A 14,082-nucleotide genomic window follows, 5' to 3' on the forward strand; every position below is an offset into this window, starting at 1 on the left:
CAGAGGAAAAGAGACGGGGAGAAAGTATTGACTGAAATCACAACTGAACAATAACCATAATAATAGAGCATTTAAATGGTACAATAATTGTCTCGATTAGTGATAGGATGGGATAGTTTCTTACACAAAGTTCATACCAGAGCTCCCATTATGGTAGTTTTTACTGCCCTCTCTAAATGAGCTGCAATGGTAGCCATTGAAACTGGATACAAAATAGGTTCCACCCATTAGAAAGAAAATAGGGGCAAAGAAAGGGTTTAAAGTTCCTCAGAACTTCCAGAAATGAAGGCCAAAGCTAGGTGGGGGTCACAGGCATGCAAGTGTTTTCAAGTTATTGCCCTTTCCCCAGAAAGGCAGATATCTTAATTCAAGTGACAATGATTTATCCACAAAATAAAAACAAAAGGTTTCATAACACAAAGACCTCCTCGAACATTGTTCATTATATAGCTTTCATTCACCTTGAATCCAGGAAAAGCCAGCCAACTGGCTTTCCAAATAGAAAAGAGGTTTTTGACTTGAAAAATCTCAAAAAACGTAGGTAGGACAAACGATCTATTCACAGCTATACTTTCAATTTCTAAACTCTTTACAACCAATTTACAAGCAGCACAAAACCAGAATTTGAACACTAAAGCACAAGACATTATGTAAAAGTGGGTCATTATTTAAATTACAATTTTTGTACACTGATAGTTAACTTTTTTCCTAGTCTGATCCTCAGCAAAATTATTCAGCCTTCAGATCAAGATACCAAGTGTCATTTACAGAATCACTCAATACTGACTCAGTTAATGAAGACTTTGATTAAAAACCACAATATACAAGTGCCACTCCCCCAAAATGAGAAACACACTTTTTTATTAATTGTTGGTCATTTGCGCAATAAGCTTTAAAACATGTCATGATCCTTAATAGAATATAAAAATAAGCAGAGATTCATAAACAACAATCCAAAATCAAATATCAAGAGCACGTATTATTTAGTTAACCACGGCAACAAAAGCAAAACATTCATACCTGCACCTGGAATGATGGCCAACTTTGTTTCAACTAGGCCCATTTTAGCAGAAGCAGCTAAAAAACAGAATGTAAATGAGTTCTTACTATAATCTATAGGAAAAAAAACTTTGCAAAATATGTAATAATGACCTACAAGATTGTTAATTTATTACATTTCCATTATAAAGAACAATAAATCACTTAAAAAGCATTTGTTTACGAAAATCTTTAAATAGACTCAACTGATCTGCCTTTAGTAAAGGATGCAACTACTCCCATCAAGGCAAGTTCTGTACCTTATTAATTTTCACATAGCAAGTAAGCAATTACAGTGAGTAACAGAGACTTATTTGCAAAATGTAAAATACTAAAAGAAAAAGACTGTTATTACTTAGTATCTTAAAATGGGGTAGAATTCTGTATCTGATTATTATGAATACTCTAAGGGTCAAACAGCTTTATATACCCTAAGTTACAGGCAACTGTTCAGGACCAAGTTTCCATTTACTTTCCAACAAATGGCTTTACAGCTCTGACAGCTGGATAGGTCAAGGTTCCTCTTTTCAAGTGCTGCTGTCACTTTTTTTTTTTTAATAACAGCTTAATTGCTTGTGTAATAATACTCTCACTAACAAGTTTTGCTTTTTCCCTGCGAACTGTTTAGATAAAAAATGAATCTCCATCTACAACATTTCAAATACAGAAGAGAATACTTGAACTACTAAATAAAATATTAAAACAACTACATAACCCTTCTGGCAATACTGATAAAATGAAGGTCATAAGAATAAAACATGTAACAAAAACAATCCAGCTATCAATGGTAAGTTATTTGAAATTAAACATTAGCAAGTACTTAACCAGGTTTCTGCTAAATCCCTTCAAAATAATTGGTTATAAACAACATCAAATACAAAACAAGTTTTGTAAGATTGTTGCCAAAACAAGGATTAGTCAAGCCATCTGCAACACTTATAATCCTATGTTCTATAAACAGGATTCAGACCTACCTGCCACTCTTATATCACAGGCTAACGCAAGTTCTAGGCCACCCCCTAACGCAGTTCCATCTATTGCAGCAATAGTAGGTACAGGAAGATTGGCTGAAAAAGAAAGTACCAGTTAACACTGGCCTCATAAAGAACATCTCTGGAACACCATTTCATTACATTTTGTTCAAAGTACAGTCATACTATGGGAAAAAAGTTTCATAAAACAAAGTGGGTCTAAAAATTGATTGCTCAGCATCACTTTGGCAAAAAAATTGACCCTCCTTCTAGTCACTCTGTGGCTGTTCTTATCAAGATTCATATTATGGCTAACGAGGGGAATGAGAACAAACAGCTACCCCTGACAGCCTTGAAACAGGGTGGTGTCATCGCTGCTGGAATTCCAACAAGGCAATCCGAATTGTGGCTCGGATGGTAATTTACTGGTGATTAAAGTCAATCATCTCACAATCCTATAAACAGCAGTCCTAAGTGAGGCCCTTTGAGCTCTCCTGGACTGCCACGGGCCGCACCAGCATCTCCCTCTGATCGAAATGTCTCTCAGAGTCAGTGAAAACTAGCAGATTCTGAAAGTCTGCTGCCACCAGAACTCCACTGCCGGACATCGACAACGGAGCCTGGGCTGCTGATATTCTTCACTCCTCGAGACTCTGCTCTCGCCTGTTGACAAGTGCCAAGGCATTAGACGTATTTCACTGAACTCGAGGGGAATTTTCATATACGCATTTATATTTGTGAGTGTGCATGCATGAATCAATTTAAGTAGTTTTTAGATGTATGATTTAATTTTAAAGGGAGTTTTATATTGCTGTACTATTCTTATAGCATTACTCTCATAAACCGTTGACCAAGTCTGAGACTAAGAGTGGGCCCAGCCGCACCTTGGCTCCTCTCTGAGAAGGAGTTTAGAAAGCAAGGGGGTCCATTCTGAACCTCGTGACTCAACAGGAGGGTTTCCGTATCCCCTACATACGATTTCTCTCTCTCTCTCATATAATCCAATTTCCTTTATATACTTTTCCTATGTACTAGATATACATATATGCATATATATACATTATTCCTTATCCATATAAACCGTTGACCAAGTCTGAGACTAAGACTAGACCTAGCTGCACCTAGACTCCTTTCTGAGAAGGAGTTTAGAAAGCAAGGGGGTCCATTCTGAACCTCATAACTCAACAGGAGGGTCCACCTTATTCCATATATACGCAATCCCTTTATGACTCATTCTAACTCAGTGTGATTTAATTTTCTTTTATGCGCTTCCATGTAGTAATAGAGTGAACCTTGCCATCTTCGAATCTGTAACTAAGTCACTGTTTTGATCAATTTTGTCTAATCACTTTATTAATCACTGATGATTGAGTGCTATTAAAAATATTATAATCAAATTATGCGATTTGCTACAAGTAAATTCTAACTGTTACTAAATCAAACTGTGTAAAGTCACTCATTCATAGTGAATTGACATAATCAGCAGGATTCACAAACCTACATTTGTGACAGGTTTGTATTCAATTTATCATCAGTGTTCTGAGACAGGGAAGTCATTTAAGCATTCAGCTTAAAGTACACCTCTTCATCTCCAACAAGTTTAACTTCTCTTCTTCTTTAACTTCTCTTCACCACGAACTCAAAGAAGTTTGATGAAAAATTTATTTTTTACTTGAATAATAAATTCCTATATTACAGCTTTAATTATATTTAACATAACATTTACCACAAGCTATCAATAATTTTAAACTATACTCAAACAATATTTGAGTAGTACATTTCTGCTACTAAAGTTTCAAAGATAGTCAAAAGCAATTCATTAGCTGAATACTTGGGTCCATAGCTTGTTGAAATGTTAAACCAACTCTTGACAGCAATAGTTTTTTCTGCAGATGTTAAAAAAATATTTTCTTTCTTTTAATGTTTTAGCTACTTGAATTCAATGACCAGTTCATTCAGTCTCAGGTGGAAATTGAAAAAGAAAAAAAGCTGCTGCCAAAATATAAATGAAAATGAGGTGTGAAAGAATGTTCTCCCCTTTTAAAAACTAGAAGGGTAATGTGACCAAAAATTATTAATTTAATGTATTAATTACAAATAATGCTTCCTTTCTTTAGTGAACTAGTTAGTTCTAAGTTTAGAAGTTGTGCTACCTAGCTCACCTTTTTCCTTTCTGACAGATACACTTCAGATAATTAAAAAAAAAACAACCTCAATTAAATGTTAATGGATATCAGCATGAATAAATCTGTATACAAACAAGTAGTCTCTCACTGGGTAACAAAGCAAAATATCAAATTAAATGAAAGTCTATTTTTAGCTGAAAATCAACATCCCTTTATGATTAACAACTAACAAAAATCCAACTGTCTTTAAGTAAAGAACAAAAATTTATGAATGCTTTTCAAGAATATAACAGATGCTTTAAATCAAAGTCTCTTGGTTGCTGGTTTAGATCATCATTAAAAGTGGTTATCTGAATCAATTCCAATGTCAAAAGAGACTACTGATTACTGTCTGCAATATCAAGCACTTGCAGTCACTTAAAAGAGACCAAGATATCCATTACATTTGCCATCTACTACAGAAGGCACAGGAGACAGAGGAACAGGAGTAAAATCTGCTCATTTACTATTTACTTTTTCTTAAGCTATATGGGAAGGCAAGAAGAGAAGGCAACTCTCATTTCCAGCAGGGCCAGGTTGCTGACCCAAACTCATGACCCCGTCACCATAACCAATTTGCCAAACACTCCTGCAATCCAAGGTCAAGGCTGATACAGCTAGCATTCCTCTTAAAGGAATCTGCCTTTGCCATAGGTAAATGAGAAATAATTTGCCTGAACATGAAGACATGGTCATTATTAACCATGGCTGCGAGCAGTTACTGCCTGCATGTATGTTCCATCTCTCAGAGAGTAGCAAGCGGTATCTAGAGCACTCTTTACTCAACTTTCGCACTAGTCCAAGGCAGACTACTTTCTCTATGATAAGTAACTTCCAGATTTAGCTATGGTACAATTCAAGTAGACTATTACACACAGAAATGAAACTTATAGAAGGAGTATTATAGAACAGCTTGGTTTCAAGAATTACAGACAGCATTCCTATCAATAAATACTAAACCTGATAATTCAAAGCAAGAAAAAGTAGTTTGATACCATATGTTAGAAACATCCCAAGGATATTCATTTTAAAGGATCACCTGACATGGAAGCTGACAATGAATGAGAGGCAAAATACAAATTCTTTACAATAGCTCTGTGCATACCTATCAAAAGAATTGGAGAAATTAATCCTTTTAACTTGTTCTTGTGAAGCATCAGAAATAAATTAGCAATTGTTCTGGATTGTAAACTGAGTTTTAAAGTTACTAGAACTAATTACCAAGGGTAAAGCTTCTTGGAATGTTCATATTTTGTAGCACAAGAGGCACTTGTTCATGTTTATCTGCATAATTTTAATACACAACTGCCAAAACTGTTCAGAGATGATGTTGACAAATCAGGCCTTGTAGACTTAACTGAGTTCTATGCACTCAAATTTTAAGAACAATAAATTATGTAAATAAGGCAGGTCAACCTCCACAATGATTGTAGATGGCAAGGCTCATTTGCTCTGAGTGATAGAAAAAAAACTATTCAAAGCTTTGCCAAGAAGCCCAGTGGTTTTATTCTCTAACATTCCAAATTTTTGTCATGCTGTAAATAACAGATATAAACTTCAGGCAATTGTTGTACTACTAATCATTAGTGCTAGTCTTGAGATCTGATACAGGTTTATCAATGTGCATTCATGAGCTGCATAGTAAAGTCCACAAAAGGAATTAGAAATATATATGAAAGAAACAAAGTAATTAAACTAAATTAGAGTGTACAACACACAGACAAGAGTAGACCATGTATATACACAGATTAATGTTGTTAGAAGTAGTTAAAAGAAGACTAAGTAATAAGCAGCATTAAACTGTAGTCAGAGAATTGCACTGAACTACTTTAGTACATCAAAGTGTGGAATATGAAGGACAGTAAATAATAAGCCAGTTCGTACAATTAATTCAGAAAGGATTACTTCACACATCTATTGTATTGTAATTCATGCTGCATATTCTGTATATACACTTCCATTCCGCATATAAAACAAGTGTCCCAAGCAAAAGCCAATACTTATGTCCTAACATAACATCAATGCTTAATGATATTACAGAAAAGGAAAGTCCTAAGTACAGTAAAGAAAAAGAAGGGCCCATTTCAGTATATGTTAATGCTAAGTCAGCAACATTGCCAGATACAAGACAAAAACACATTTCTATATTGGAGCTCCCAGGAGTAGAAACAGAGTTTGGACTAGCTGAAAAGGAGACAAACATGAACAAGCAGATCAAAACAAATTTTACATATTAAGTTACTTGAGGAATAATCTGTATAATAATATATAATAATAACCTGTATAAAAGGGTGTTTATTAGCTATTCAAGACATGATACAGGTGGAGTGACCAACAGGTAAACTGAAGAGCTAAGAAATTAATGGCATGCAAAAAAAACTTCAATAAGAGAAACTAAACATAATAATGTGATACAGCTAGTTAAGTCCAATAAACCATAAAAAGCTCAAATCAAAAGTTACAAAAGATCATATAGCGCAATATAAAGAAATGGGCCTGTTTCCTACTCTGTAGTAACTGTGGATCTTCAGCTCAACTTCAGGAATGCATTCCTGGTAAATATATATGTTACATGTAGTTTTAGATTAGGCTGACCAGCAGTATCTTGTAGTCTTGGGATGCCTCCTGCTTTCTTATGACTCTCCATTATTGAAAGACACAAAGAGTAGAGAGTAAGCTAAACTCTCACACAATTTTGTCACCAGTACAGAATGTCACAGGAGGAGGACTTTGCTTCTCACACATTAGATGTGTTTCTATGTGCTTAAAAGCAATCTCGAAGAATCACAACTGTTTTGCAGCAGGTAATTGTTACTTCATCTTTAAGTGACTTTCCACATGATGTCCGCTGCTGGTGACTAAGAGGGGGTTTCCTTTCTGCTTAGAGATGATTATATGAGGAATGAAAGACCAGCACATGAATACAGGCAGGTCCAGAGTAGTTAACCAAGAAAGTTTCTCCGATGTGTGTCACAAAGCCCACACAGCTGATTCATATGTTGCGGACACTGACATTCCCCAAATGGAAAGTAGAAGTTGCCTGGATTCTACTGACCTGAATCATATGTGACTATTTAGTCCTCTGAATAATTCATTAAAAAATTTCTTATAAAATTACAGATATCTAAAATAGTATCTGAGAGAAAACTGAATTACACTTGATACTTTCTTAGTAACTATCAAGCAGCCTTTTTCTATTCTTGCACAACCTCCCTTTCTCACTATCAACAGACAATGAAATGGTCTGATCAACTAGAAGAAAATCTGCTTTCGAGGGAGGGAGGGAAGGGAGGAAAGGAAGGGAGGAAAGGGAAGGAAGGAGGGGGGGAGGGAGGGAGGGAGGGAGGGAGGGAGGGAGGGAGGGAGGACAAATAAATGCAGTAAAAACAAAATTATAACAATTTATACATGAAAGTAGTCTTGCCTTTATGAAACATTACATACAGTAGATTTTACAAAACAGGCAATAAACATATTCTTTAGACAGTGTCCAAGGGCTCAAAGGAAGACTTATCACTATTACTAGTCCCATATTGATGACTTCCTGAAATGGGCAGGGAAAGAATAATATGGTTATCCAGAATTCCAGAGTTTGTGATTTGTGTTCCTGGTCAACCTATATCAACTTGTCCAGACTGATTAACTTAAAATACATGATGCCCAGAAAAAAGTTACTGATTTAGAATGTATCAAATTCAAAGAGACTGACCTCCTAAAAGTGGTTTCCTTGCTTGCTAAGTAAATTTATACCTGTAGTATTTTCTGATAGCAACTGTACCACATATTGATACAGAAAAAAAGAAACATTCTCAAGCTAGGCACAGACTTGTGAGATCTAGGCTGTTCACATGCCAATGAGCTATGAGAACCATACATTTGCAGCTTGGCAGCAGTTTCAATCAACCTTAAGAACACCTGTAGTATTCCTTCCTACAGCTAGCATCTGGGAGCCATCATTAAAGAACTGGAAGTCCAGCAGACTTAGAATTCAGTTTCTCTTAAGGTAAAAGGTCTGCACTGTTACCACAGCAACAGTTGCAGTTCATGATTTCCATGAATCAGAAAAGAAAACTCCATGGAAGCCCATTCAATCCCTAACAATGCATAAATTATATATGGTCCCTTAGATATAATTAACTTCCATTTTTCAAGTACTTTTTTACAGATTAGGACAAGTATTTTCAATTCAATAATCACAGCAGTCAGAATTTGGTATTTAGGAACATTCAAATGGAGTCCCACTTTGAAGCATACCTTTTCAAGCATTTCATATGAAACACAAAAATGAAAGACAGTCACTGTAACTCCCCTCACTATTTCTCTGTTGTCCTCCTGTGTCTGGACAATGTTGAAAAAAGTCCTTACTGTTCACCTCTCTTCTTAATTCAGTGACCTTACTTCAGTGAGGAAAGAACAGTTATTCAGATGTAAATCAGAAGCTGGTAGCTAACTCTATCACCTACTGAACCAGATTCATAAGCCTGACTTGTCTTTAATTATCAACAGACAGCCAATGGTCTAAGAAGAATTCTTGTTTGCCAGTACTGACTGATAAGAAAGTAGTGGGAGTACTCTATTTCCCTCAGAAACTGTGAGTCTCCAGCTAAGAATTAGCAAGAGAATTTACATGACAGCACAACTGAGTTCTCACAGAATGGAGAAATAGATTGTCCAAGCTACTCATTCCGCATGCGCATTTCTGATTATTCAACAAATAATGTTGATTAGTGCACCGCTTACTAGGACAAGCAACTTCAGGGGGCATTTCTGGCAGGTCATTTTTCCTTTTGAATAATGGATTTCATAAAACATGAAGCAAAGAAGACAAATTGTCTAAAAATATCCCACATACTGTGAGTATTACAAGGATTACTGGAGGAAACTATGCTATAAATTGAAGGATACATAAAAAGTTCCACAATTCAGTATCTAACTCAAGCAGATTAAGAAAGTGTGGCAAGTATCTGCCTACATACACCTGCAGCACGTGAGAAACCTCTAAAATCACAGAATGGTTGAGGTTCCAAGAGATCTCTGGAGGTCACCTTGTCCAACCCCCCTGTGCTCCATGTCACCTGGAGCTCAAGTTCACGTCCAGATGGCTTTTGAAGATCTCGAAGGAGGGAGACTCCACAACCTCCTTGGGTAACTTGTGCCAGTGCTTGGTCACCCTCACAGTAAATGTGTTTCCTGATGTTCAGGAGGAACCTTCTGTGTTCCAGTTTGTGCCCACTGCCTCTGGTCCTGTCACTGGACACCACTGGAGATAGCCTAGCTTCATCTTCTTAACACCCTCCCCTTTAGATATTTATATATATTGATGAGATCACCTCCAGAGCCTTCTCTTCTCCAAGCTGAACAGTCCTAGCTTGCTCAGCCTTTCCTCATAGCTGAGATGCTCCAGTCCATTTACCATCTTCATGGCCCTTCACTGGACTCTTCCCAGTAGCTCCATCTCTCTCTTGTACTGAGGAGCCCGGAACTGGGCACAGTACTCCAGCAGTAGTCTCACCAATGCTGAGGAGAGGGGAAGGATCACCTCCCTGTACCTACTGGCAACACTCCTCCTAATGCAGACCAGGATACCATTAGCATTCATTGCCACAACGGCACAGTGCTGTCTCATGTCCAACTTGGTGTCTACCAGGACCCACAAGGCCTTTTCTGCAAAACTGCTTTCCAGACCGTTAGCCCCCAGCACGTACTGGTGCATGGGGTTATTTCTCCCCAGGTGCAGGACTTTGCACTTTCCCTTGTTGAACTTAATGAGGTTCCTGTCAGCCCATTTCTCCAGCTTGCTGAGGTCCCTCTGAATGATGACACAACCCTCTGATGCATCGGTCACTCTTTCCACTTTTATATCATCAGCAAATTTGCTGAGGGTACACTCTGTCCCATCCTCCAGGTCATTCACATTGTAGAACAAGACTGAACCCAGTATTGCACCTGGGGTACAGACCACTGGCGAGTGTCCTCCAAGTAGACTTCATGCTGCTGATGACCAGCCTCTCGGCCCATCTGTTCAGACAATTTTCAATCCACTTCACTGTCTACTCATCCAGTCCATACTCATCAGTTACTCTATGAGACTCTCAAAGACAGTGTCAAAAGCCTTACTGATGTCAAGGTAGACAATATCCACTTCTGTTCCCTCACCTACCAAACCAGTCATTTCATCATAGGTTATAAGGCTGGTCAAGCATGACTCCCCTCTTGTGAATCCATGCTGCCTACACCTGATGACTTTCTTGTCCTTCATGTGCCCAGAAGTCATTTCCAGGATTAGTTGTTCAGCACCTTCCGAAGGACAAATTTTAATTTACAGATAAGGAAGCCCCCTCTCTGTTTCTTAGTATATTTATTTAAAAGTAGTAACAATAATGGAGCCTTCAAATTGATAAAAAGAATGGTCACATGCCCCCAAAATGTCTAAATACAACTAAACACATATTTGTAGATCCACAATTGACGGGTCAGCCATTAGGAAAGCAAGAAAGAAGAAAAAGAAGTCACATCATATAGTGAAAATGTCAAATAAAGAATTATAAATTTGGGGTTTATTATTACAAAACACTTGCATCCTATTTCTCTTCAGTGAATATTTCAACTAACAATAACTTAAAACCACATAATACTGCAAGTCTATGGGCTGATTCCTACACCAAAAAAGTTGAAAGAAAAGTTTGAGATCTATTACAGAGTTTCTTTACCAACCCAAAATCTGCAAGTTTTCTGGTTAGAAGTTAGGAAAGAGTTTTCAAAAGGCCACAGATGTAAATAGGAATTCTGAATCATCATTAGTGATTATTTAAAACTACATACTAGCTTGCAACAGTAACTGGGAAAAGATTTTTAATTTGGTTTTGAAATAATTAAGTTTATACCTAAATATTCATAACTTCTAACACAGAATAGACTTCTCTTCCACCTGTTCACTACCCAGATTTTTTATTTCTCTTGGGGATGTTGCTCTTGAGCATAAAATTAAGATTTTTCCTTTCAAAAAATGAAAGGGCATAAACTATGCACCTTGAGTGGCAAGTAGAGGCAGTCCCTGGGCAACTACGATAACTGAAATATTCTTTATATTAGGAACATTTTAATCACACAATTACACTTTCACATAAGTTAATTTATGTCATAGGAAATGAGAAAAATAATTGCAACACAATACTATATCTTGATATCATCTTTTGGGATCTTTTCCTGAAGAACAATAATGACATTAAGATGGCATACCAGCTTTGCACTTAAGAGAGCCATGTCAGTTGTGTTTCAGGCATTTACCTTGCCTTGTAAAATCTGTTATCAAGTCAGTGACCACAACAGTTTGCTTGCATTTTCAATTGTAAGCACCACCATCAAGCAGAAAACCACACACTTCAGCAAGCACTTTCATCCATTCTATAACACTATGAAAATCAACCAATGTATGTAGCTAAGAGAGACTGTCAAATCTTCCTATATGAACTTGAAGGCAAACAAGATTGGTCAAACCATTTTTGTGCAAGGCAAGTAATGCTACAAAGCTTTACCTGTCATAATTGCAAAAAGAATGAAGAAGTGGTTACTCAAAGCAACTTACATATGTAAATATGTTTTAAAAATATCTCCATCTGCAAAAACATGATCACACTTTTAAGTCTGAACAGTCTACATGTGCATTTGGATACAGACAATTCTCTTCCATACATTTGCTAGTACAACTGCAAAAGGCTTTTAGCTACCCTCTAATTCCTGTGCTTCAGATAAGAAGCTTAATAGACTGCTACTGTTAATAAATTTATTTGAACATTATTATCTTTAATACCTTCAAAGTTCAGGCAGACAATCAGTAGCAAGAAAGAGATGCATAAAAAAAATACTATTTTTTAGTACTTGTAAAGAAATTTTGCTTTTTCATGAAAATGGTTACTGAACATTGCTTACAGTTGATTATTAAGCAAAAGATACTGGTAAAGTTCATCTTCCCTTTATTATGACAGTAGCTGAAGGGTTTTCTTAAGGCATCTCCCTCAATCCCATTAATTCCCCGGTTTCCTCCAGTGATCACTCAGTCTTAATAAATGACCTAGAAAAAAAATTTTTGAATTGCCAAAAAAATACTTAATATAAGAATATTATATTCTTAATTTTAAATTTTTCTATTCAGTACTTCATTATTGACAGGTAATAGGGACAGTGTGTTTGATATTCTTGATAATGGGAGCAAAAGCCGGGAAACTAATGGGAATGAAAGAGGTGCCTTAATCAAACTCTTTAGCTGCAGTCTTCTGTAGCCACCTCTCCCATAATTCTCTTTTTGTACTATATAAAATAGTTTGGATATTTCATTCATCTTCAGTGATACAATTCAGTTTGATGATCGGTTTCTTCATACTTACTAATGTTTCTTCTTGCAGTCTTATTCTGCCCTCAGTAAAACAATAAAGAAGTAAACCCTAGATGACAGAATCTACTTTCTGTTCAAATGAAGAAAAGCTTTGGATATAAGAAAAATGAAAATTATTTACTATATCTCTGATCCTTACTAAGTACATTTAAGAACTTATTACTTACTCAAATAGCATAGCACTTTCAAGCACTGAATTTACAAAATACAAGGATAATGCCAAGGATAAATTATTTCAGTTACATTTCTACATTCTACTTCTATGTAAGTTTTTTTCTTTCTTAGAGAGCACACAAAATAAAATTCAAACAACAGCACAACTATAATCTCTAATAGTTACAAGAATCCAATGGGACAAGTTTTTCATTTTTTTTATTGTCTACTTGTTTGATTTACGTGACGATAACACATACTCTAGTACCAGTAGCATTCTTGTTTGACACAATACAAAGAAAATCCCAGACTGTGACCATTTTAGCTGAACATTTCTAGAATTCTTTTCCTGTATCTGTTTTCAGCAGTATTCCATATAGCTACATTCCCCAGCCTAGTGCTAAAATATCTATTTCTAAATTAGCTTAATATATTAAGTAATGGTTTCAGTGAGCTCATTCACTGAACACTACAGAGGAAACACTCCCTAATATTTCACAGTAATTTTTTTTTTATAAACTAGCTTGGTAATATCATCAAAGGAACACATGCCTAGGCAAAAGCTGTGTTCAATACAAGACTTTGGCCATGCTATTCTGAAGTCAAAGCCTAATGCTGGGGCCAAGCAATGAACTTAGGATTTCTCGATAGAAGAGCAGCATAACACTTTCGGTACCATGCCAGGTTGCTGCCCTTTGAATACCAACTGGTTCTAGGAACAGAGCCAGAGACTGAGACAGAAAAAGCAAAAAGAGCTAACAAACTATTCCTTCTCATTCAGGGATTGAAACATGCCATTTCAAACCTGAATAGGGCGAGGAAAGGGTAGAGTTTCCCAATACACCAAACATACACAATGTGGCTCCCTAGAGAGGGAACAGAAGCCTTGGACAGCAAATCATACTGGAGGCCTGTTTTACCAGTCAGTGTGCAAACTGACTCTGTTGATCTCAATAAACCATTTGAGCAAGTAGCACCCTTCTTTTGGTACAGTTACTTTTTGTGGGAGGAAAATTAAAGAGCCATGTGCAGAGCACAGTCTCTTTCCTCACAGAACAGCATTTGGAATTACTACCAGAAGGAGAACCAAACTACAGCTGAGGCAATGTTAATTTTTCTCAAGGCTGCACAGCAGTGCCAGGGATCAAAGCAATGAATAAGCAATGCAAAGCTACCTCCTTCCCTAATCTTCAGATCTAGAAGGAAGAACGATCAGCTCATCCTAATATTCAGGTCCTCCATTTGTGCATCTTTTTTATAACAGTTTTTAGAAATGTATTATTATGGGGGAAAAAAGTGTATTAGCAATTGTAGAAGCAATGCTGTCATATAAATAGCTAATAAACTTCTTGGTAGAGAAGTT

At 36.5% G+C, this 14,082-nt stretch overlaps 1 protein-coding gene across 1 annotated transcript in view; it reads right to left on the minus strand.

The window, feature by feature from the left end:
- AUH (AU RNA binding methylglutaconyl-CoA hydratase) overlaps nucleotides 1-14,082 on the minus strand; it is a 115,735-nt gene that overhangs the window by 58,109 nt on the left and 43,544 nt on the right. The window contains exons 5-6 of the mRNA XM_075726626.1: nucleotides 2,013-2,105; nucleotides 1,021-1,077 (exon numbers count right to left, since the gene is read on the minus strand). Of these exons, the coding sequence (XP_075582741.1) occupies nucleotides 1,021-1,077; nucleotides 2,013-2,105 (150 nt within the window). The remainder of the gene's footprint in view (nucleotides 1-1,020; nucleotides 1,078-2,012; nucleotides 2,106-14,082) is intronic.

The sequence above is a fragment of the Pelecanus crispus genome, chromosome Z, assembly GCF_030463565.1.
Source record: "Pelecanus crispus isolate bPelCri1 chromosome Z, bPelCri1.pri, whole genome shotgun sequence".
Taxonomy (NCBI): Eukaryota; Metazoa; Chordata; class Aves; order Pelecaniformes; family Pelecanidae; genus Pelecanus; species Pelecanus crispus.